Genomic DNA, 25718 nt, shown 5'->3' with positions numbered 1-25718 from the left:
TTTATTTCCTCTGAAAACTTTTGTCGTCTTTTTACATTGACCAAGTTGGATTCATTGATGTCGAGCTTACGTGCAGTGGCTCTATTTCAGGGGTCGGCAACTCGCGGCTCCGGAGCCGCATGCGCCTCTTTCCGCCTCATACTGCGGCTCTGCGTGGCTTGGGAACTGACAGACACAGCTCACAGTCCTGCGTAAAGAGCCCTGATTTTCAGACGCTGTGCGCACAGGGGTCAGGAGCAACTTTGGCCCGTCCCTAATGACACACTAATAAGCTCGTCCGTAGATGTATCATGAAAATCCTGCTGGAAATCGCCACAGAAATCTATTTGATGTAGTAGCAAGTTTATTATCTGCTCTTGTCTCCGCGGTGACGTATCACGTATAACACATCAGACACGACGCACAAAAGTAGAGCCACAAGCGAGTGAAAATGAGCCAAAACAAAAGTCTTTGGAGAGCTTTTAACAAAGGGGGAAAGGACAACTGAGGAGCCAGAAGAGGAGACTACGACCTCCAAGAAAAAGAAAGATAAATTTAACAGACAATGCCTACTTAAAATCTGGGTTTGTCGCTACAGGTGACTCACGCACAGAGTCCGCTCTACGTAACATACGGGAAAAGCAAATAAGGCAATGAAACCTTCAAAACTGCTTTGGCACATGGAGAATAAGCACCTGGGATTAAACGATACGCTACGAGTTTTTTTGTTGTTGTTTTTTAAAGAAACTGCGGAGTAGAGTAGACATAATCACATAATCAGCGCGATGCATGATGCAGCGGTTTGGTGAGTTGTATTTTTTTAATGCACTTAAGTTGTTTTTGCCATATTTATCTGCCACGTGTAGAAGGCTTGTCCGTGAAAGGTAAAACCTACATTATTCCGTTACATTATTGTTATTATACAGTGTTATCTTCATTTTAGATGTCAAAAAGTATTTGCGGCTCCCAGTGTTTTATTTTATGTGGAAAGTGGGTCCAAATGGCTCTTTGCGTGTTAAAGGCCGACCCCTGCTCTGTTTCTTTATCTTAAAAACTGCATCATATCCATTTCATGATGCGCAAAATGATCGTTCAAAATCAAAACTAGTGAACTCTTCAGAGCAGAATCTTTCCCCACGTCTGTCTCACTTTTACGTTTACAGCTAGAGAGCGCCCCCCAGGGGCCGTTATCCAGTAAAATTCCATATATAAGCCGCACTGCTGTAAAAGCCGCAGGGTTCAAAGCGTGGAAAAAAGTAGCGGCTTTATAATCCGAAATTTACGGTAAACAGTATAAATGCTCATAACTCACTCTGCAGCTCCGTTTGTCTCGCTAAAACAAAGACCTGAGCTTCACCTGTGGACACACTCCCTCCACGGCGTCCACGACGACGACGGCGCCGTCGCACAAACGCACGGCCGTCGACACCTCAGAGGAGAAGTCCACGTGTCCCGGAGAATCAATCAGGTTTAGCAAGTAGTCCTGCTCTCCTGCACGCACAGAGGACGGGAGGGGAATTACAGCGGTGTGTTCTACGTTTATGTGAGCGCAGAAAAAAAGAGGAAACACAATCTAATCTAAAGCTCTGTCCTGGGACATACTCAAACGCTCCTTAGCTGGAAGATGTGTCCAAGGCTCCGCCCACATGTACTAGCACTTAATACCCCGCAGAAGTAAAATACCCCACAGAAGTAAAATACCCCGGAGAAATAAGAGAAATAAAATACCCCACAGAAGTAAAATACCCCACAGAAGTAAAATACCCCGCAGAAGTAAAATACCCCGCAGAAATAAAATACCCCGGAGAAATAAAATACCCCACAGAAGTAAAATACCCCGGAGAAATAAAACACCCCGGAGAAGTAAAATACCCCGCAGAAGTAAAACACCCCGGAGAAATAAAACACCCCGCAGAAGTAAAACACCCCGCAGAAATAAAATACCCCGGAGAAATAAAATACCCCACAGAAGTAAAATACCCCGGAGAAATAAAACACCCCGGAGAAGTAAAATACCCCGCAGAAGTAAAACACCCCGGAGAAATAAAACACCCCGCAGAAGTAAAATACCCCGCAGAAGTAAAATACCCCGCAGAAGTAAAATACCCCGCAGAAGTAAAATACCCCACAGAAGTAAAATACCCCACAGAAGTAAAATACCCCGGAGAAATAAAATACCCCGGAGAAATAAAATACCCCACAGAAGTAAAATACCCCGGAGAAATAAAACACCCCGGAGAAGTAAAATACCCCGCAGAAGTAAAACACCCCGCAGAAATAAAATACCCCGGAGAAATAAAATACCCCACAGAAGTAAAATACCCCACAGAAGTAAAATACCCCGGAGAAATAAAACACCCCGGAGAAGTAAAATACCCCGCAGAAGTAAAACACCCCGCAGAAATAAAATACCCCGGAGAAATAAAATACCCCACAGAAGTAAAACACCCCGGAGAAATAAAATACCCCGCAGAAGTAAAATACCCCGCAGAAATAAAACACCCCGCAGAAGTAAAATACCCCGCAGAAATAAAATACCCCGCAGAAGTAAAATACCCCGGAGAAATAAAATACCCCGCAGAAGTAAAATACCCCGGAGAAATAAAACACCCCGGAGAAGTAAAATACCCCGGGAAGTAAAAATACCCCGCAGAAGTAAAATACCCCGGAGAAATAAAACACCCCACAGAAGTAAAATACCCCTCAGAAGTAAAATACCCCACAGAAGTAAAATACCCCACAGAAGTAAAATACCCCGCAGAAGTAAAATACCCCGGAGAAATAAAATACCCCACAGAAGTAAAATACCCCGGAGAAGTAAAATACTCCGCAGAAGTAAAATACCCGGAGAAGTAAAATACCCCGCAGAAGTAAAAATACCCCACAGAAGTAAAATACCCCGCAGAAGTAAAATACCCCGCAGAAGTAAAATACCCCGCAGAAATAAAACACCCCGCAGAAGTAAATACCCCGCAGAAGTAAAATACCCCGCAGAAGTAAAATACCCCCACAGAAGTAAAATACCCCGGAGAAGTAAATACCCCCGCAGAAGTAAAATACCCCGGAGAAATAAACACCCCACAGAAGTAAAATACCCCACAGAAGTAAAATACCCCACAGAAGTAAAATACCCCACAGAAGTAAAATACCCCGCAGAAGTAAAATACCCCGGAGAAATAAAATACCCCACAGAAGTAAAATACCCCGGAGAAGTAAAAATACTCCGCAGAAGTAAAATACCCCGGAGAAGTAAAATACCCCGCAGAAGTAAAATACCCCGCAGAAGTAAAATACCCCGCAGAAAGTAAAATACCCCACAGAAGTAAAATACCCCGGAGAAGTAAAATATTCAAGTTATAAATATTGCATGGATCTGAAAAAAATGACTGTGTATCTCCTGATAAACTGATATTTTAAGACAGTCGTACTTTTTAATTGACCTTGTCGCGGGCCACATAAAATGACGTGGCGGGCCGCATTTGGCCCACGGGCCTTGAGTTTGACACATGTGTTCTATACATTTCAGACTTGACTACAATGTCCAGAACGCCTCCCCGGAAAGACCCAGGACGCGCCGGAGGGACCGTGTCTCTGGGAACGCCTTTGGGCCCCACGAACGGAGCTGGAGGAAGCGTCTGGGCTGAGGGAGGTCAGGGAAGGCCTGTTTACACTGCTGCTCCGGATAAACGTAAGAAAATGGATGGATGGACTTCGAACTAACAACACATGAACTGAACTGTGAGCTGGAGCCATGAATCTGGGTTTGTTTTTTAATATTTCGATGTTTAATTAAATATTAACGATTAACACGTAACACTGACTCAACGGCTGCACTTAATGATGTCACTCAGTGGACCACAGCGATGGAGAGAATCTTACGGTGTGAAAAGTGAAGGGAGATGGCGCTGGACTTCATGGTGATGCCTCTGAGCTGCTCGTCCTCCCTGCTGTCCAAGTACCGCAGCTGGAAAACAATTTTAAAAACACATCGTCAAAAGGAGAATATTTTTTCCAAACGTTGAGGAGTAAACGTGTGAGCAGAACCTTCCCGGCGAGGCGGCTGGAGATGATCCCATTACTGGCCACGAGACAGTCCGCTAACGTGGTCTTACCTGCAGAGACGGAACAGGAGAGGACTCGGGTTTATTTATACAGAGACAAAGAGTTTGACAGGAAAAGAAAGACACGAAAATCACAACAAAACAAAACAGAAATAATCATCATAAAGTTAAAATGAAAAGAGAAAAGGCAGAATAAAACCCTTTAAGGCACAAGAACCAGGACTAGACCAGGACTAAACCAGGACTGAACTAGGACTAAACCAGGACTGAACCAGGACTAAACCAGGACTAAACCAGGACTGAACCAGGACTAAAACAGGACTGAACCAGGACTAAAACAGGACTAAACCAGGACTAAACCAGGACTGAACCAGGACTGAACCAGGACTGAACCAGGACTAAACCAGGACTAAACCAGGACTGAACCAGGACTGAACCAGGACTGAACCAGGACTAAACCAGGACTGAACCAGGACTGAACCAGGACTGAACTAGGACTGAACCAGGACTAAACCAGGACTAAACCAGGACTGAACCAGGACTAAACCAGGATTAAACCGGGACTGAACCAGGACTAAACCAGGACTGGACCAGGACTAAACCAGGACTAGACCAGGACTGAACCAGGACTAAAACAGGACTAAAACAGGACTAAATATGGACTAAACCAGGACTAAAACAGGACTGAACCAGGACTAAAACAGGACTAAACCAGGACTAAACCAGGACTAAAACAGGACTGAACCAGGACTAAACCAGGACTAAACCAGGACTAAACCAGGACTAAACCAGGACTAAACCAGGACTAAAACAGGACTAAACCAGGACTAAACCAGGACTAAACCAGGACTGAACCAGGACTGAACCAGGACTGAACCAGGACTAAACCAGGACTAAACCAGGACTGAACCAGGACTGAACCAGGACTGAACTAGGACTGAACCAGGACTAAACCAGGATTAAACCAGGACTGAACCAGGACTAAACCAGGACTAAACCAGGACTGAACCAGGACTAAACCAGGACTAAAACAGGACTGAACCAGGACTGAACCAGGACTGGAACCAGGACTAAACCAGGACTAGACCAGGACTGAACCAGGACTAAACCAGGACTAGACCAGGACTAGACCAGGACTAGACCAGGACTAAACCAGGACTAGACCAGGTCTAAACCAGGACTAAACCAGGTCTAAACCAGGACTAAACCAGGACTGAACCAGGACTAAACCAGGACTGAACCAGGACTAAACCAGAACTTAACCAGGACTAAAGCAGGACTAAACCAGGACTAAACCAGGACTGAACCAGGACTGAACCACGATCTGAACCAGGAACTAAACCAGGACTGAAACCAGGACTAGACCAGGACTGAACCAGGACTGAAACCAGGACTAACCAGGGACTAAACCGGACTAAACCCAGACTGAACCGGACTGAACCAGGACTAAACCAGGACTAAACCAGGACTAAACCAGGACTGAACCAGGACTAAACCAGGACTAAACCAGGACTAAACCAGGACTAAACCAGGACTGAACCAGGACTAAACCAGGACTAAACAGGGTTGGTGTTGATCCCAATCATTTAGAATCCAGAGAAACTGACATCTAGACCCGTCAGAATAAAAACTGTTAAATTCAAACTATCGCTGAAGAAAATATAGACGACGATACTGAAACTAATTTAAGACACTGACCTAATAAACTCAAAGTCGACTTAATCCAAAAACTACTGTAAATGTGTTTTTTAATCATATTACACAAACGGCAATAACGACACAGCAGAATCAAACACTTCAGTAGTTTGTTTGTGTCTATAAAAACTCATAAAAGTCACATGTTCAAACGTTCACGGCTCAAATCTCAACACAGAACAAAAAAATAACAACATTTTCACCACTGGCACAAAGACAAACTCCCCACGATAAATACTGACCCCAAAGACGACTGTTCCAACATATACTGAACGAAAGGTCGACGTGGTAATTATCCTGACAGACCTACTCCGCCGATATGTTTGGGCCGATTTAATTTATTATTTATGTCATTTAATTTGACTACCAACTCACCCACAGCCACTTTTTGTCCTCAAATCCATCAGTTAGTTCAGTATCTCTTCATATTAAAGTGTTCATATGACGCTTTATGTGTATTTTGGACACAGCAGAGCGACCAAAACAAAATACCGGCCCGTTCTGGAGATTTAAGTCTGATATCCTACACGTTTAAAAGTCGACATATCAGTCTATCTCTAGTTTAAAATACCGTAACATACTTTGTACCTGTGTGTTTGTGAGAGCTGTGACACCGAGCTGATCAAACCCACGCATCTTTACTCCGGTTAAATGACTTACCGTGGTCCACATGAGCCAGGATGCACAGGTTCCTGATGTTGGCCGGGTTCCTCTGCAGAGTCTTGATCTTGTCCAAACTCGTGTGCCCCATCGTGAAACTTTAATAACGGGAAAAAAAATCAGGATTAAAACCCAACCAAACCAATTCACCGAGCTTTAACGGCTATATCTGGATCTGTCACGGTAAATACTATATCCACTTATTGTTTAATAACTGACAGACGGAACATTAGTTTTGCAGGGTCTATATTTATTTAGTTAACTTTTATTTCTACAAGTGAAGAACTTTTAGAACTCTGATAACATTTCAGCTGTAAAGAGTCAAAATATTAATACTATGACTCATTATAAATACATTGATTACTATTTATTTCTTTCAGCTCGTGCATTTTAATCATATTGTGCAGTTAGAAAAGTGTTTACAGGGTTTTTTAATGTGTCAGTGGCATAAATCAGTTTTAATGGGATCTTTTACAGTTTGTAGTTATTTTCAGTCACATATCTGACTTTAAAATGTTGTTTTTGTGTCAGGCCAAGCTACAGCAGTGACATAAAGCAACTAGCGAGTGTTTAGACTGGAAATTATAAAACAGTATTCATATTTAAGGCAAAACAAAGTGACAGAACAGAGTAAATGCAGATACAGGGCTGTCAGAGATGAAGCTACTTGTGGCTAGCTCTCACTCAGGCTAACTAAGCTAACAAAACAAACACGACCACAACGTTCACTTCCGTAGCACAAAACAACCTTATCCCACGTCCACAGGGAGATAAAAAGTGTTAGATTATTAATATAACAAAGAAAAAGCTGTTATTTCCATCCCATGTGGAGGCTCGGCTCTGTTTAGACTCACGTTGTTTTCCCGGAAGTAGATTGAATGCGTCAGCCCCGCCCACTACGCTGACGTTGGTGCTGCGTTCACGGAAGTCGGATAATGAGAAACCGCGGTCACAAACATTAAGAAAACACTACAAATATTAAAATATAAACGCAGATTCATATGTTTAATGAAAGCTACAATGTACAAAAATATGTTTAAACTATATTGTTCGGAAATGTAAGTCAAATAATTTAGATTTTTGGCTTTTTATAGTTTATTTCGTATTTTTCTTGTTTTTATTTAACGCAACACAACACATGCAAATTCAACATTAGTCCAAACTGTGCATAAAAGGGATAAGTTAATATTTAAAAAGTAGGAATAACTACACGTTTGTGATTTTAAACTGTCTTAATGGAGGCTGCAGCACTTTTTTGTCTCCATAATGTCCCAGAATGCAGCATTAATGGCATCTATCTCTATGGAGGAAAGTAAATCGGCATCACCAGGTTAAGTTACACACCAGATCTGAGCAGAGGCGATCCCCACTCACAATAAGAATACATGTTTTTCAAGTTTTTAAAGCAATAATGTGCCTGTAAATGAATAAATGCATGGTGGATGAGTTTAATGCCATACTGTGGAACATTAAAGGTAAAGTAGAAGCGCCTCCAGTTACATAAGTGTTAAGTGACTGGTGTTATTTTTATATTATTGTCTTTTGTACAAACATTAGCGATGGGTCTTTTGGCTCTTTATGGGATCCGAATCTTTTGGATTTGTTTATTTCAAAGAGCCATTCAAAAGAGTGTCTCTTTTTATATGTTTTTATATGACAGAAGAGACATGGGTTTGGAATGAAAGGCTTTGGAATTATGAATAATCAAAATAAAACATTCTACAATAATAATAATTAAAAATCAAACTGTTATCGTGATGCTAAATATGTTTTTTTCATTCATAAATCTGTCTCTCGTGTCGTCTGCTGCTTCTGAGCTGATTCTTGTGTTGGTTCAGCGTCAATCAGAAAAGAAAAGATCTGACTCTTGTTGAAAATGTGTTCTGATTCCAGCCGTTCCACAGATCTGACTCGTTCACACACATCACACACATGAGACAGTCTCCGTTGTGTAAACTGACTTTATTCCACTGGCGTTGTTAACAAAAGCACTTTAATTATTTCTTTGTCAAACTCATAACTGCAGGTCCACAAGCAGAAACAGGACCACGGACACTTCAACGCAAAAACGTGACGTCACAGCGGAGCAAACCTCGTCATCATGCAGGTAAAAAAGTGGGTCAAACGCCAGACCGATAGAACCGCTTTAATGTTCAGTGTTAAAAATGGTATGAAAATAAACGTCCTGAAACACTCGTCATGATATTTCACCAACGTATTTAAAAACACTGTACAGCAGACCTGGACCGAACCAACACCACCAACAGGGGGCGCTCAGGGGGCGCTCAGGGGGCGCTCAGGGGGCGCTCAGGGGGCGCTCAGGGGGCGCTCAGGGGGCGCTCAGGGGGCACTCAGGGGGCGCTCAGGGGGGGCGTTTGGACTCTAATCTCTGATCTTTTCTATAAATATGATCCTCGTTCAATCCTGCTTTAGTCCTGCTTTAGTCCTGGTTCAGTCCTGGTTTAGTCCTGGTTTAGTCCTGGTTTAGTCCTGGTTCAGTCCTGCTTTAGTCCTGGTTCAGTCCTGCTTTAGTCCTGGTTCAGTCCTGGTTTAGTCCTGGTTCAGTCCTGGTTTAGTCCTGCTTTAGTCCTGGTTTAGTCCTGCTTTAGTCCCGGTTCAGTCCTGGTTTAGTCCTGGTTCAGTCCTGGTTTAGTCCTGGTTCAGTCCTGCTTTAGTCCTGGTTCAGTCCTGGTTTAGTCCTGCTTTAGTCCTGGTTTAGTCCTGGTTCAGTCCTGGTTTAGTCCTGGTTCAGTCCCGGTTAAGTCCTAGTTTAGACCTTGTTCAGTCCTGGTTTAGTCCTGCTTTAGTCCTGGTTTAGTCCTGGTTTTAGTCCTGGTTTAGTCCTGGTTTAGTCCTGGTTTAGTCCTGGTTTAGTCCTGGTTTAGTCCTGGTTCAGTCCCGGTTAAGTCCTGGTTTTAGTCCTGGTTTAGTCCTGGTTTAGTCCTGGTTCAGTCCTGGTTTAGACCTGGTTCAGTCCTGGTCTAGTCCTGGTTTAGTCCTGGTTCAGTCCTGGTTCAGTCCTGGTTCAGTCCAGGTTTAGTCCTGGTTTAGTCCTGGTTTAGTCCTGGTTTAGCCCTGGTTTAGACCTGGTTTAGTCCTGGTTTAGTCCTGGTTTAGTCCTGGTTTAGTCCTGGTTCAGTCCTGGTTTAGTCCTGGAGTTGTCTCTTATCTCGAGCTGTTCAATTAAAAAAAAAAAAAAAAAACACCACTTGATGACATCACAAGGTGGACCAGAGTGTTCTGAGCTCATAAGAGTAACTATAGGACCTTTAAAAGTAAAATAAATACATAAATGATCAGTTGCTTGGTCTTTTTGTGACGTGGTTCGATGTTTTTTTTTGTCTCTGTATAAATCTCTTTCAGTTTAAATTCACTTCACAAAAACTTTTTCAAAATAAAAGTTTGGTCCAACTTTAGTTTTGTCTGTTTTGAGAATTTGTTTCATTTTGAGGATCATTTTTTTCAATGTTCAGTGTGGAAATAATTTATAGTTTTACCAAAATAACAAATAAATACAAATAAATACTTTGAAAAACAAAACTCAGGACGTGTCAGATTTAAAGCAGCACTGTGGAACTTTTCCGTCCTGATGGAGTTTTACTTTGGTGAGTCTCGTGTTTCTGTTCAGTGGTGACGACTTTTCTCTGAGTTAAACTGAAATGGAAGAAGTAAAAGTACAGATACTGGAGCAGAAAAATACTCAAGTAAAAGTAAAAGTATCACATGAAACAATCTACTTAAGTAAAAGTATTAAAGTCCCTGTTTAAAATGTACTTGAAGAGCAAAAAGTAAAAGTATTTCTCACAGATTTTGAGTCTTTAAAGCTTCAAATGTGGAGATTTTGATAAAGATTTGAGCTGAACCAATGTACCATGGTAAAATGTACTCGAGTAAAAGTAAAAGTACCATGGTAAAATGTACTCGAGTAAAAGTAAAAAGTACCATGGTAAAATGTACTCGAGTAAAAGTAAAAAGTACCATGGTAAAATGTACTCGAGTAAAAGTAAAAAGTACCATGGTAAAATGTACTCGAGTAAAAGTAAAAAGTACCATGGTAAAATGTACTCGAGTAAAAGTACCATGGTAAAATGTACTCGAGTAAAGTACTTTTCTACTTGTACTCTGCAGTTAAACCCTCCGTCTCTGACTCATCTCTATGGAAATGTCATTGATGTGTCAGAAATGTCCCACAGTGCGGCATTAAACAAACTCATCTCCGTGGAGACGAGCAGGCGAGGCCAAGTTACAGGTCAGATCTGCGGAGGATACATGTTTAAGAATATAGTATTTTCTGAGTAATAAAATAACGACCTGTTATAAAAATGCAAGATAAACAAGATTAATGCCCAACTGTGGAACATTCCAGACACAGTGACATCTGTGTGAGGCCAGCAGGTGGAGGACACTCAGAAAAGTTCCACAATGCAGCTTTAAACAGCCTGTTTAATGTGACTCATTGTAAACTTGATCTCAAACACTGGAGGGACAGGTTCATCAAAGTGCATTCTGGGAGGTCGTCTGTGTTTCTCCCTCCGTCCTCCAGGGGGCGAGCTCCTTTCATTAAAGATCCAGGAGGAGGCGCCGTTTTTAGAGGAGATCTGTGTCGTCTTGTAGGAGGAGGGTGGAGGCTGGTGGTGCAGATGGAGGACAAACATGATCCAGGCTGTGTCCGAATGTCTCCTCCAGCTCCTCACCCCCCGCTCCACAGACCTGCTCCTCACCCCCCGCTCCACAGACCTACACTATTTAAAGGACCCTGTAGAGATTCAGACACAGCTCTCTACACTCTGGTCATGTGACTCAGGTCATGTGACTCAGGTCATGTGACTCAGGTCATGTGACTCAGGTCATGTGACTCAGGTCATGTGACTCAGGTCATGTGACTCTGGGAGATAAAGTCTAAAAAACATGATTTGTGTGATAAATCCTGGTCAGACTGGACTGGCTCAAGTCTTTATGGAATAATAATAATCAGACGAGTTTAAATCAGTGGATCTCATGTAAACAGACTATGTTTTTTATTCTTTTGTCTAACACAGACATGTCCACAAATCTGCAGACGTCTCCAGAAAACTGAAAAATTCTTCTCCTCCCTCTCTCTTTTGGTGATAAAGGTTTAGTTTGTGCAGGTTTTTTTTGCCTCTTTATTTTAAATCATTTCTGACAGACTGGACACACTGGGCCGTCCGCCGTCGGCTTCATTACGTCGTGTTTTCACCTGCGGCTCATACGACGCCACTAACACTAAAACCTACACAGCGCCCCCTGTAGGACACAGCGTGGACATTCGGACACAGCCCTGGTCTTTCTTGGTTCACGTCTCAGGTCCAAACCAAAACCGTCCCACACTCAGTCCATCTGCTCGTCCCGGAGGCGTCTCAGTCCTTCAGTTCATTAAAGGCGGTGCAGTTCCTCCGGGCGTCACTAGGGGGAGTCCACGCGCTGTGAACACGACGAGCAGCATCTGTGTTTATAGACGAGCGAGTGGCACAGGAGCCTCCAGGCCACACTGCAGAACTGAGAGCTGTGTGTGCAGTCACCTGCAACGACAGGACAAGCATCAGGACGACAGGAGAACATGCAAACAGAACTGAGAGCTGTGTGTGCAGTCACCTGCAACGACAGGACAAGCATCAGGACGACAGGAGAACATGAAAAGAGCAACATGAGAGGAGGAGAGCATGCAAACAGCAACATGAGAGGAGGAGAACATGCAAAGAGAAGGAGGAGAACATGCAAACAGCAACATGAGAGGAGGAGAACATGCAAACAGAACTGAGAGCTGTGTGTGCAGTCACCTGCAACGACAGGACAAGCATCAGGACGACAGGAGAACATGCAAACAGCAACATGAGAGGAGGAGAACATGCAAACAGCAACATGAGAGGAGGAGAACATGCAAACAGCAACATGAGAGGAGGAGAACATGCAAAGAGAAGGAGGAGAACATGCAAACAGCAACATGAGAGGAGGAGAACATGCAAAGAGAAGGAGGAGAACATGAAAACAGCAACATGAGAGGAGGAGAACATGCAAAGAGAAGGAGGAGAACATGAAAACAGATCCTTCACAAGAGGAGAACATGCAAACAGAACACAGAGCTGTCTGTGCAGTCACCTGCAACGACAGGACAAGCATCAGGACGACAGGAGAACATGCAAACAGCAACATGAGAGGAGGAGAACATGCAAAGAGAAGGAGGAGAACATGAAAACAGCAACCTGAGATGAGGAGAACATGAAAACAGCAACATGAGAGGAGGAGAACATGTAAACAGATCCTTCACAAGAGGAGGAGATGCAAACAGCAACATGAGACGAGGAGAACATGTAAAGAGAAGGAGGAGAACATGCAAACAGCATCATGAGATGAGGAGAACATGCAAAGAGAAGGAGGAGAACATGTAAACAGCAACATGAGACGAGGAGAACATGCAAACAGATCCTTCACAAGAGGAGGAGAACATGTAAAGAGAAGGAGGAGAACATGCAAACAGATGCACCTCCTTCTTAAAGGGGAGGTGTTAAAGAGGACATATCACACTTCTGTGGGGCGCGTCACATATTTCGATCGTTCGCTTTAATCACAGCTAAACATGAGGAGAGTTTGAATAGGGCCTGGGAGAGATCTCTAGATTATTCAAACATGGACGACTCTAAAACCTCGACAGACGAGTTTTTGACGAGGAGCAGAGTCAAAACATGGGAGAAAAAGAAAGAGAGTGTGCGTTTTGGTTTTAGTTTAGTTGTGTTTTATTGTCTGAGTATCAGGAAGTGCGCGTTATCCTGCTAGCTGTTGTTAGCAAACCTCCGCTCTGGCCTCTGACAGTTGTGCTTATAAACTCATCTTGGTGAATAATTACAACAGTCTGGATGCATAGGGTCAATGAGGAACAACTGCAAACTGTTTCAAATGAACTACTCCTTTTTTTCACGTTTTTAAACCAAACTGAAAGTGAAAGTGAAAGTGAAAGTGAAAGTGCAGTGTAAACGTTTCTTCTTCTCCTCTTCCTCGTGTCTTACTCTGTGCGGTGCAGTCGCTGGAGTCGGAGGAGCAGGGTTGCCAGGTCGGGGGTCTCTGTATCCAGGCGCAGTGCTGCTGGGCGAGGGTCCGTCCCGTGCGGAGGTGCACACAGTCCACTCTGCGAGAACGAAACCCGCCGCCACAGGGCGCGCTACAGCCCCCCCATGGCCCGGGGCGCCACTGCACGCTGCACAGGTCAGAGGAGCAGTCACGCACCGCCGGGGGTCTGAGGAGGAGAGGGAGGAGCATGTGAGGAGGCCACACGGACACGGGGGCGAGGAGGTGAAGTGTCTCCATCAGTGACACGCTCTACCAACTGAGCCACTGTCGTCTGGATAAGGATAAGAGACGACTCAATAAATGTTTTTTTTCCCCTCTCTGTCTCTTGTCTCCATGTTTTTGTTTTGTCTGAAATATTCCTCACTGTAGCATTAAACAGCTTAATCTCCATGGAGACGAGCAGACGCCTCTAGCCATGTTACAGGTCACATCTGTGGAGAGGCGTCCCCGCTCACAGTAAGAATGAATGTTTTTGTTTTTTTTTTATGTGCAGTATTCTTAAAAAATGACAATGACTCTTTCCTCCTCTCTCTTCCCCTCCTCCCCTCCCCCTCCTCCTCTCTCCTCTCTCTCCTCCCCTCTCTCTCTCCTCTCTCTTCCCTCCTTCTCTCTCTCCCCTCCTCCTCTCTCTTCCCCTCCCCCTCCTCCTCTCTCTCCTCCCCTCTCCCCTCCCTCCTCCTCTCTCCCTCCCCCTCCTCTCTCCTCCCCTCCTCTCTCCTCCCCTCCTCCTCTCTCCTCCTCCTCCTCCTCTCTCTTCCCCTCCCCCCCCCCTCTCTCTCCCCTCCTCCTCCCCCCCCCCCCCCCCCCCCCTCCCCCCCCCCCCCCCCCCCCCCCCCCCTCCTCTCCTCCCCCCCCCCCCCCCCCCCCCCCCCCCCCCCCCCCCCCCTCCTCTTACTCTCTCTTATCTTTGTCCCATTCCAGTTAAATGTCAGCTCTGTGTCTCCGTCCTCTGGGACACTCTGGCCTTTCGCTCTGTCCCGGGTTTGTCCTGTTCCAGTCCTGACTCAGACCTGGACCTGAGTCTCACTCTTTACTTTTTATAACTTAAATAATAGTTTCAGTTTCAGTTTCATTATAATCTGAGACTGAGCTGCACAAAAACATCAGTGTGAGTTTTTCACACTAACTCCTCCTCCTTTTACCTTTAGTTCAGTCGAGATAAGAGACAACTCCAGAAATGATCCAAATGATTCTATAAATGAAGGTGTGTGGAGTTTAAAAACACAGTGGAGCACTTCCTGTATCACCACATGATGACATCACAAGGTGGGACAGAGTGTTTTTGTGAGTTAAACATGTGAGAATGAAACAAAACACAACTCCAGGTCTGTGTGTGACGAGGAAACGACATTAAAACAGATCAGAGGGTCGAGTAATCTGGGCCGTTTAAGGTAATCTGGGCCGTTTAAGGTAATGTGGGCCCTTCACTCTGTGTTTTTACCTGCTGCTCTGGTCACAGTCCGAGTGGGCCGTCCCGTTCAGGTGCTGACACAGGACAGACCTCTTCTGGACAGTGGAGGAGGGGCTCAGACAGCGGCCCGAGCACTGAGGACGACAACAACAACAAAACAACGACAAAAACATTTACACGAGTGATACTGGACAAAAGAAATAAAACAGAATTATAAACATTTGCAGAGGACGTGACGGGGGGGACAAAGGGTCTGCTGTCCCAGAATCTGACCCTCTTCCCATGTATTTGTATTAGGGGGGCCCGTATGAGGGTTCTTGCCCCGGGCCCCCAATTTTCTGCTGACGGGCCTGATTATATGAATGATTTGTTGTTTTGAGGATTTGCAAATTGTAATATCTGACATTTGATTTATAATTTTACAAAAATGATGCAAAAAGAGCTGAGCAGAAAATTAAAAAAAAAAAAAACAATTATTACTATTTTTCCTTTTCTTTTGATTATTTAAATATCAACTGACAAATTTCTGATGCACTGCAAGAATTTATTCAGATTTTTGTTATTGAGATCCTCCCAATTATTATTATTATTTTTAATTTATGCCAATATTGTTAAATAAATAAATACCAAAAATAAAAAAATAAAAAATAATACATTAAATTCTTAATTCCAGAAATATTCACCATATTATTTATTTATATATTTTTTATTTATTATTATTTTTATTTATTAATTTTTTATTTTTTATTTGTATTTATTATTATTTATTATTATTATTTATTTATTTATTATTTATTATTATTTTTATTATTTATTATTATTTATTTATTTATTTATTTTATTTCCATTTATCACTTTACAAAACAAATGTATAAATTATGGAGTATTGTCAATCACACAAACTACAAACATGAATGTAACTAATCAGGTTGAAGTTTGATTCCTTCTATAATCCATTGGCACACTGCTGTTGTGTCTTTGGGCAAAACACGTCACCCTTGAGCCGGTGTTTGTCACAGTGAGAGAACCAGGTCAAATCAGACGAGAGTAAACTGGAGATGAACATGAACCAAACACTTTAAATCAGAGTATTTCACTTTAAAAACCCTCAGAGAGAAACACGAGCTCAGACAAAATGGATCCTTATTTCTCTCATTTTAAAAACTGAATCTCAGACTGAAGACGAGCGCAGTCACGCACTCGGACACGAATATCTGAATATTTTCTTGGTCATTAACATTAAAAAACAAAATTAATCAAACGCTTCTTCTGTGACTGTCAAAGTGAAACAAACCTGCAGCGTTTATCTGAGGAAAAACAGAATGTGTGTGTTTTTATTCTGTTTATTCTGTTTAAAGGGCCCATTTTACTCTATTAAAGGGCCCATTTTACTCTGTTAAAGGGCCCATTTTACTCTATTAAAGGGCCCATTTTACTCTATTAAAGGGCCCATGTTACTCTATTAAAGGGCCCATGTTACTCTATTAAAGGGCCCATTTTACTCTATAAAAGGGCCCATTTTACTCTATTAAAGGGCCCATTTTACTCCATTAAAGGGCCCATTTTACTCCATTAAAGGGCCCATGTTACTCTATTAAAGGGCCCATTTTACTCCATTAAAGGGCCCATTTTACTCTATTAAAGGGCCCATGTTACTCTATTAAAGGGCCCATTTTACTCTATTAAAGGGCCCATTTTACTCTATTAAAGGGCCCATTTTACTCTATTAAAGGGCCCATTTTACTCTATTAAAGGGCCCATTTTACTCCATTAAAGGGCCCATTTACTCCATTAAAGGGCCCATTTTACTCCATTAAAGGGCCCATTTTACTCCATTAAAGGGCCCATTTTACTCCATTAAAGGGCCCATTTTACTCCATTAAAGGGCCCATTTTACTCCATTAAAGGGCCCATTTTACTCCATTAAAGGGCCCATTTTACTCCATTAAAGGGCCCATTTACTCCATTAAAGGGCCCATGTTACTCTATTAAAGGGCCCATTTTACTCTATTAAAGGGCCCATTTTACTCTATTAAAGGGCCCATTTGTGTGTGTGTGTGGGGGTGTGTGTGTGTGTGTGTGGGGGTGTGTGTGTGTGTGTGTGTATCTTCGTACCTTCCCCCAGGGGCCCGTGACCCACACGGGGCAGTTGTGGGCGGTGCAGTTGTGTGTTTGTTCTGGGCGGGGCTCGTCGCAGGAGCGGGACGGGAGGGTCCGGGTGGAGCCGCGGGCGTCCAGCTGCTGACACACCACCTGTCTGTGCTTAAGCCCCGCCCCACACGAGGAGGAGGAGGAGGAGGAGGAGGAGCACTTAGACCAGTCTGACACCACCCACCTGACACACAGACACACACACACAGACACAAACACACACACCGATACACACAAACACACACAAACACAGACACAGACACAGAATCAGAAAAACGTCATTTCAAGTTGATATTTTTTATGTGAATATTTTAAAATAAATGTAGACGTTTTATTACTAAGTTGTATAGTGTTGATAATTTTGCACTGACGTCACACTGGGGGTGTTCTACATGTATGTGTATGGAGGAATGTTCAGCAGATATTATAGAGACGCAACGCACACGAGAGCAACACAGTTAAAAAAGTGATTTAAAAACGTTTATTTTCCTGTGGAGAGTGATTAACCGAAAAACTGCTGGCTAATGCTAATGCTAATGCTACTGCTAGCTTGTGACTGTGTTGTTATTTGAGAGGGACTTTTTTCATCTGTTGTAGTTCAGATAAATCAGTTCTTTCTGGTCAGATTGAGTTAAAACAAAACTCAGATTAAAGTCTAACAGAGCCTCAGACAGAGCAGTGCCTCCTGCTAGCGTCGCACCTCCACGGAAGACTCTACACCGCGATGATGTCATACTCTCAGATGGGGTCAGAGAATAACACAACATCGGCCCAAAAAATCCCAGGACAATCTTCTACGCGGACGTCCTTACTGTAAGTGAACTCGCCTCTCCACAGATCTGACTTGTAACTTGAATACTGTTTTTATGCAGATTTTGGTTTTAATATGTTAAATTCTAGGGTCTAGTAGAAATGACCCATTATTTAAAATGAGTGAATTTCCTTTTAAGATATTTACACGACTTGTAATCAATATGCAGATCAGTGTGTCGCCCCCTTCTGGCAGAACGACGTCACCGCATGAAATGACAGTGTTGGACTGGCTGCCACAAAGCATGATGGGAAAAACAGCGTGACACAGGGACCACCCGGGGGGAGCGTGAGGGCGATCCGGGGTCCAAACTCACACTGGGCGTCTGATCTGACCAAAGCTCGGAAAATATTAATAATGGAGTCGATCAAAAACACTGAAATGAAAGTGAAAGTGAAAGTGAAACCACAGACGGTGAGGTGTGAATATTTAAAGGGCCCACGTGACTCTATTCTCTTTTTTCTTCGTCAAACACAGACCTGGAATTGTGTTTTTTTTTGTTTCATCCTCACATGTTTAACACAGAAACCTGCAGATTTATAACTGAAAACACTCTGTTCCACCTTGTGATGTCATCGTGTGGTGATACAGGAAGTGCTCCACTGTGTTTTTAAACTCCACACACCTTCATTTATTGAATCGTTTGGATCATTTGAGCTAATCTGGAGTCGCTCAATTGTCTACTGAACTAAAGGTAAAAGGAGGAGGAGTTAACTTGAAAACTACCACTTGATGACATCACAAGGTGGAACGTCGCATTTTGAGCTTTGGAGATGTTACAGACTAATAAATATTATCAGATGAAGTTTAAGAGCTGAAAAGAATCAACGACAAACACAATGAGCTCAGGGTTTACGCACAAAACCAACACTTAACGAACATGTGGGTCTGATCACCGGTGATTGACAGGTGCCTTAGCCAATCAGGGACAAGTGTGAGCTGTGCGTACTGGAAATGTTAAAGAAAAAAAATCACACGGAGCTGAAAAACATGTCCGATTTCTGTTAATCTGAGGTGAGAGAAATGTGATTTTATTTGTAAATCACAGTCGACCAATGAGCTCCTTCGTTTCACACGTGTCACTGGAATAAACGGATCTGATTGGACGAGGACGAGGGACCAGACTGAGGTTAATTAATCTGTAAAAAAAACACAGACAGAGGCCAGTCCGGTTTTGCCAGGCTAGAAATAACCAACTTAAGTCTTCATTTATACTCGCTCCTGATTGGCTCTTTTGTTTCGCGCTCGAATTTCCAAATACGGTTCCTGGTCGCAGATTAGCCGCTAAAACTGCGAGCGTCGATGAGAATAATGTACGACAGGAGATTCGTACGTGGGACACTGACCTGGGGGGACAGTCCTGGGCGTTGCAGGGGACGGGGGAGCTGAGGGGTTTGGGGCGGTGTCGGCACATGGACAGGGGCGCGTCTTTACCCAGGACGGACACACAGCTGACCCTCCTCAGGCGAGTCCCTCCGCCGCCGCACGACTCGCTGCAGGTCGTCCAGTCCCCCAGACGCCAGCCGTACTCTGCACAACAACAACAAACGACGCCCGGTCACATGACGCTCATGCACGCTCACCCGCTCCGGTCACATGACGCTCACCCACTCCGGTCACATGACGCTCACGCACGCTCACCCGCTCCGGTCACATGACGCTCACCCACTCCGGTCACATGACGCTCACGCATGCTCACCCGCTCCGACATGACGTAGATCCATGTTCGTACCTCGTGACGTAGATCCGTGTTCGTACCGTGTGACGTAGATCCGTGTTCGTACCTTGTGACGTAGATCCTTGTTCGTACCTTGTGACGTAGATCCGTGTTCGTACCTTGTGACGTAGATCCGTGTTCGTACCGTGTGACGTAGATCCTTGTTCGTACCTTGTGACGTAGATACGTGTTCGTACCTTGTGACGTAGATACGTGTTCGTACCTTGTGACGTAGATCCGTGTTCGTACCTTGTGACGTAGATCCGTGTTCGTACCTTGTGACGTAGATCCGTGTTCGTACCTTGTGACGTAGATCCGTGTTCGTACCGTGTGACGTAGATCCGTGTTCGTACCTTGTGACGTAGATCCGTGTTCGTACCGTGTGACGTAGATCCGTGTTCGTACCTTGTGACGTAGATCCGTGTTCGTACCGTGTGACGTAGATCCGTGTTCGTACCTTGTGACGTAGATCCGTGTTCGTACCTTGTGACGTAGATCCGTGTTCATACCGTGTGACGTAGATCCGTGTTCGTACCTTGTGACGTAGATACGTGTTCGTACCTTGTGACGTAGATCCGTGTTCGTACCTTGTGACGTAGATCCGTGTTCGTACCTTGTGACGTAGATCCGTGTTCATACCGTGTGACGTAGATCTGTGTTCGTACCTTGTGACGTAGATCCGTGTTCGTACCTTGTGACGTAGATCCGTGTTCGTACCGTGTGACGTAGATCCGCGTTCGTACCTTGTGACGTAGATCCGTGTTCGTACCGTGTGACGTAGATCCGTGTTCGTACCTTGTGACGTAGATCCGTGTTCATACCGTGTGACGTAGATCTGTGTTCGTACCTTGTGATGTAGATCCGTGTTCGTACCTTGTGACGTAGATCCGTGTTCGTACCGTGTGACGTAGATCCGCGTTCGTACCTTGTGACGTAGATCCGTGTTCGTACCTTGTGACGTAGATCCTTGTTTCGTACCTTGTGACGTAGATCCTGTGTTCGTACCGTGTGACGTAGATCCGTGTTCGTACCTTGTGACGTAGATCCTTGTTCGTACCTTGTGACGTAGATACGTGTTCGTACCTTGTGACGTAGATCCGTGTTCGTACCGTGTGACGTAGATCCGTGTTCGTACCTTGTGACGTAGATCCGTGTTCGTACCGTAGTGACGTAGATCCTTGTTCGTACCTTGTGACGTAGATCCGTGTTCGTACCTTGTGACGTAGATCCGTGTTCGTACCGTGTGACGTAGATCCGCGTTCGTACCTTGTGACGTAGATCCGTGTTCGTACCGTGTGACGTAGATCCGTGTTCGTACCTTGTGACGTAGATCCGTGTTCATACCGTGTGACGTAGATCTGTGTTCGTACCTTGTGATGTAGATCCGTGTTCGTACCTTGTGACGTAGATCCGTGTTCGTACCGTGTGACGTAGATCCGCGTTCGTACCTTGTGACGTAGATCCGTGTTCGTACCGTGTGACGTAGATCCGTGTTCGTACCTTGTGACGTAGATCTGTGTTCGTACCTTGTGACGTAGATCCGTGTTCGTACCTTGTGACGTAGATCCGTGTTCGTACCGTGTGACGTAGATCCGTGTTCGTACCTTGTGACGTAGATCCGTGTTCGTACCTTGTGTGTGACGTAGATCCGTGTTCGTACCTTGTGACGTAGATTCGTGTTCGTACCTTGTGTGGACGTAGATCCGTGTTCGTACCTTTGTGTGTGACGTAGATCCGTGTTCGTACCTTGAGCGTGGACGTAGATCCAGGCGGTGAGGGGCTGGCGTCCGGCGCTCAGGACCGTCTCACACTGGTACCGCCCCGAGAACTGGACCTGGACCGTGCTGACCTCCAGGGCCCTCCCTCCGGCCAGAACCCTGTACCGAGGGGCAGAGGTGGGGGTGTGGTGGGTCTGATGAGGCCCCTCCTCCAGACTCTGGTTGTTAAAGGACCAGCGCACAGGGATGGAGTGATGAGGGACGACTGGACAGCCTAAAAACACAAGAAAAACAGGAGATCGATCGCGTCTGAGGTCACATTTATGTTCAAACATGGAATTCACAAAACAAAAATGGCGTCGTCACGTCCTCTCTCAAATCATTTCTTTTCTCTGACTCAGATTCGTACGTCACTTTCTTCTTCTTCCGTCTTTGTGATACAGATGGACAGCAGATTGTTGTCCTGAGCTGCTCTTGTGACAGTGTTGGTATGTTCTGTTTTGCCCAGTTACAGAATTTATTATTTTTTATTTTTTTTACACTAAGAAAAATGTTTTAGGAGAACGTTTGGGCTGTGTCTGAATGTCTCCCCCGGCCCCTGACCCCTCACTCCGTCCACATTTGTGTCGTAAATCCTGATCAGATTGGACTCGAGTCTTTATTTATCTCACGTAAACAGACTGGATTTTTAATATTTTTGTCTGAGATGTGGAAATATTCATTTATTAAAGTATAATTCTCGGGATGATGATTAAAAATTAATTCATATTTTATTCAACAGCAACAAAACAAATCAACATCGTCATTTTTCTTCAGATTTTTGTGTTTTTTTTTATTTTTGTTTTGCTCAAAGTCTCAGGATGATAAAAAATAACCCCTTAAATCAGATCAAAAGTACTTTTACTTTTCAGTCCTGTTCAAAAATATAGTGAAGTAGAAAGTACAGATACTGCTCTCAAATGTACTCAAGTAAAAGTAAAAAGTACACGCTGTAAAATGTACTTCATGATCAGATCCACAGTGAGATAAAAATCATCAGAAAAAACGAGAATGAAACACTTTAGTCGTTAGTTTGAGTCTTAACGAGTCGGACAAGTTATTTATTCAAATGTTTACGCTTTAAATCTGAGAAAAAATAACTAAAACTATCCCAGCAGAGCAAAGAAAAGCCATTAATATTGGCCTAAAAATACATAGTTCCATCTTTCTACAACACAACACAGAAGAATCTGTATCGATATCATCATCCGATACCGATCCTAGAACCGATATCTCGCCCGTCCCAGACTCAGACCACGTTTATAACATCTGTGCGTGAGGTACCTATCCTGAGGACCTCCCCAGGACGGACGTGGACGCTGGTCCCTCGACTGGACGCCATCAGGAGCCGCCTCTGGTTCAGCTCCTGGGACGCGACCGAGCGGCTCCGGCTCCCGAAGGACTCACTCCCAAAAGACTCACTTCCAAAGGACTCACTCCCAAAGGACTCACTCCCAAAGGACTCACTCCCAAAGGACTCACTCCCAAAGGACTCACTCCCAAAGGACTCAGAGACTAGAGACACAAGACATTAAAGTGGATCAGACATTTAGCTGTTTTTATGACTCTTAAAGGGCCCATATTAAACAATTTAAAGGGCCCATATTACACCTGGAGTTCTGTTTTTTTGTTTCATTCTCACATGTTTCACACACAAACCTGCAGATTTAGGCTGAGTTCTTCTCTCAAACTGAAAACACTCTGTTCCACCTTGTGATGTCATCATGTGGTGACACAGGAAGTGCTCCTCTGTGTTTTTAAACTCCACACACCTTCATTTATAGAATCATTTGGATCATTTCAGACCTAGAATTGCCACTTATCTCGACTGAACTGAAGGTAAAAGGAGGAGGAGTTCACTTGAAAACTCCCACTTGATGACATCACAAGGTGGAACGTCGCATTTTGGTCTTTGTAGATGTTACAGACGAATAATAAAGTGACTCAAACATGTGAATGAAACAAAACACAACTCCAGGTCTGTTTTTGACTCTCACAGGTGAGTTTTACCGTGGGCTGGCGGCGGCGTCTCGACCTGCAGGGCGGTGGAGGCGATGGCTTTTCCGATGGAGTTGTTGGCGAGACACGAGTAAACGCCCAGATCTGACACGGACACGTTTATGATCCAGAGAGACCCAGAGGGGAGGGGCACAGCGCCAAGGGGCAGAGGACGACCCCTCCTCAGCCAGGTCACTGCGGGCTCAGGGACGCCTGGGAACCAACAAGTACACGTTTTATCACTCCGAGTCCAAAGCCCCGCCCCCTTCACGGCGCCATCACATCACAATCAGCGTTAATGAAACTACTGCACATCACACCAGGTTTGTGAAGCTGTAGTGTGTTGTTTTGTGTCATGTTTTTGTATATTTATGGAGGATTGTCGTGTGGGAGCGTGGGTGATGTAGGCTTGTGGGCGGAGCCTCGTACGGGAGGGTTTGAATAGGGCCCGGGAGAGATCTCTAGATGACTCAAACATGTACGGACGACTCTAAAACCTCTTCACACGTGATTTTGAGGAGGAACAGTTAGAACATGGGAGAAAAATAAAAAAAAACAAACAATTTATGTCATTAAGTTGGGTTCAAGAATTCAGGATGAAAACTGTAGAACCGTTGCCGTAGCGATTAACAATTTAAAACACAATATTCTATTTTCTGAATGCGGAAAACTCCTCAGAATGTTGCACACGAGAGGAAGCAAAAACCTGTGAATAATTTAAACTGAGCTGGAGTCAGGTCAGAATCCTCCCGTAGTGTTTTATTGATACTTTGCGGCTGATGTCATCAACATTCCTCGGCGGTGTGACGCTAACTGGAGGCACTGCTCTGTCTGAGGCGTTCCATCCATCCATCCATCTTCTTCCTCTTATCCGGGGCCGGGTCGCGGGGGCAGCAGTCTAAGCAGGGACTCCCAGACTTCCCTCACCCCGGACACGTCCTCCAGCTCCTCCGGTGGGACCCCAAGGCGTTTCCAGGCCAGAGAGACATAGTCCCTCCAGCGTGTCCTGGGTCTTCCCCGGGGCCTCCTCCCGGTGGGACATGCCCAGAACACCTCCCTAGGGAGGCGTCCAGGAGGCATCCTGAGCAGATGCCCGAGCCACCTCAGCTGGTTCCTCTCAACGTGTAGGAGCAGCGGCTCTACTCCGAGCTCCTCCCGTGTGACCGAGCTCCTCACCCTATCCCTAAGGGTGCGCCCGGCCACTCTGCGGAGGAAGCCCATTTCAGCCGCTTGTATCCGCGACCTTGTCCTTTCGGTCATTACCCAGAGCTCATGACCATAGGTGAGGGTAGGAACGTAGATTGACGGTAAATCGAGAGCTTCGCCTTCCGGCTCAGCTCCTTCTTTACCACAACGGACCGATACAGCGACCGCATCACTGCAGACGCTGCACCGATCCGCCTGTCAATCTCCCGCTCCATCCTTCCCTCACTCGTGAACAAGACCCCGAGATACTTGAACTCCTCCACTTGGGGCAGGGACTCACCACCCACCCGGAGAGAGCAAACCACCTTTTTCCGGTCGAGAACCATGGCCTCAGATTTGGAGGAGCTGATTCTCATCCCAGACACTTCACACTCGGCTGCAAACCGCCCCAGTGCTGCAGGTCCTGGCTTGAAGAAGCATCAGGACAACATCATCTGCAAACAGCAGAGATGAAATCCTGTGGTTCCCAAACCAGACCCCCTCCGGCCCCTGGCTGCGCCTAGAAATTCTGTCCATAAATATAATGAACAGAACCGGTGACAAAGGGCAGCCCTGGCGGAGTCCAACATGCACCGGGAACAGGTCTGACTTACTGCCGGCAATGAACACAGCTCCTGCTCCGGTCATACAGGGACCGGACAGCCCTTAGCAAAGGGCCCCGGACCCCATACTCCCAGAGCACCCCCCAAAGGACACCACGAGGGACACGGTGGAATGCCTTCTCCAGATCCACAAAACACATGTGGACTGTGGCATACTCCCATGAGCCTCGAGGACCCGATGGAGAGTATAGAGCTGGTCCAGTGTTCCACGACCAGGACGAAAACCACACTGCTTCTCCTGGATCCGAGGTTCGACTATCGGTCGGATTCTCCTCTCCAGTACCCTGGAATAGACCTTACCGGGAAGGCTGAGGAGTGTGATTCCCCTGTAATTGGAACACACCCTCCGGTCCCCCTTCTTATACAGAGGGACCACCACCCCGGTCTGCCATTCCACAGGTACTGTCCCCGACCGCCACGCGATGTTGCAGAGACGTGTCAGCCAAGACAGTCCCACAACATCCAGAGACTTGAGGTACTCAGGACGGATCTCGTCCACCCCCGGAGCCACCGAGGAGCTTGCCAACCACCTCAGTGACTTCAGCCAGGGTGATGGACGAGTCCGCCTCTGGGTCCCCAGCCTCTGC

At 45.2% G+C, this 25718-nt stretch overlaps 2 protein-coding genes across 2 annotated transcripts in view; both read right to left on the bottom strand.

The window, feature by feature from the left end:
- efl1 (elongation factor like GTPase 1) overlaps positions 1 to 6490 on the bottom strand; it is a 189007-nt gene extending 182517 nt beyond the window's left edge. Inside the window, exons 1-4 of the mRNA XM_055229179.1 lie at positions 6396 to 6490; positions 4024 to 4091; positions 3859 to 3943; positions 1337 to 1470 (exon numbers count right to left, since the gene is read on the bottom strand). Coding sequence (XP_055085154.1) covers positions 1337 to 1470; positions 3859 to 3943; positions 4024 to 4091; positions 6396 to 6486 — 378 coding nt within the window. The 5' untranslated portion in view covers positions 6487 to 6490. The remainder of the gene's footprint in view (positions 1 to 1336; positions 1471 to 3858; positions 3944 to 4023; positions 4092 to 6395) is intronic.
- A 5104-nt stretch (positions 6491 to 11594) lies between these two features.
- The window catches only part of adamtsl3 (ADAMTS-like 3), a 185272-nt gene continuing 171148 nt past the window's right edge, over positions 11595 to 25718 (bottom strand). The window contains exons 26-33 of the mRNA XM_055232542.1: positions 23336 to 23536; positions 22610 to 22840; positions 21315 to 21560; positions 19198 to 19381; positions 17005 to 17224; positions 14920 to 15023; positions 13418 to 13644; positions 11595 to 11935 (exon numbers count right to left, since the gene is read on the bottom strand). Coding sequence (XP_055088517.1) covers positions 11820 to 11935; positions 13418 to 13644; positions 14920 to 15023; positions 17005 to 17224; positions 19198 to 19381; positions 21315 to 21560; positions 22610 to 22840; positions 23336 to 23536 — 1529 coding nt within the window. The 3' untranslated portion in view covers positions 11595 to 11819. The remainder of the gene's footprint in view (positions 11936 to 13417; positions 13645 to 14919; positions 15024 to 17004; positions 17225 to 19197; positions 19382 to 21314; positions 21561 to 22609; positions 22841 to 23335; positions 23537 to 25718) is intronic.

Source organism: Periophthalmus magnuspinnatus, chromosome 3 (genome assembly GCF_009829125.3).
Source record: "Periophthalmus magnuspinnatus isolate fPerMag1 chromosome 3, fPerMag1.2.pri, whole genome shotgun sequence".
In the NCBI taxonomy this organism is placed as follows: Eukaryota; Metazoa; Chordata; class Actinopteri; order Gobiiformes; family Gobiidae; genus Periophthalmus; species Periophthalmus magnuspinnatus.
The sequence above is the reverse complement of the archived record's forward strand: the minus strand, read 5'-3'. Positions and strand labels throughout refer to the sequence as shown.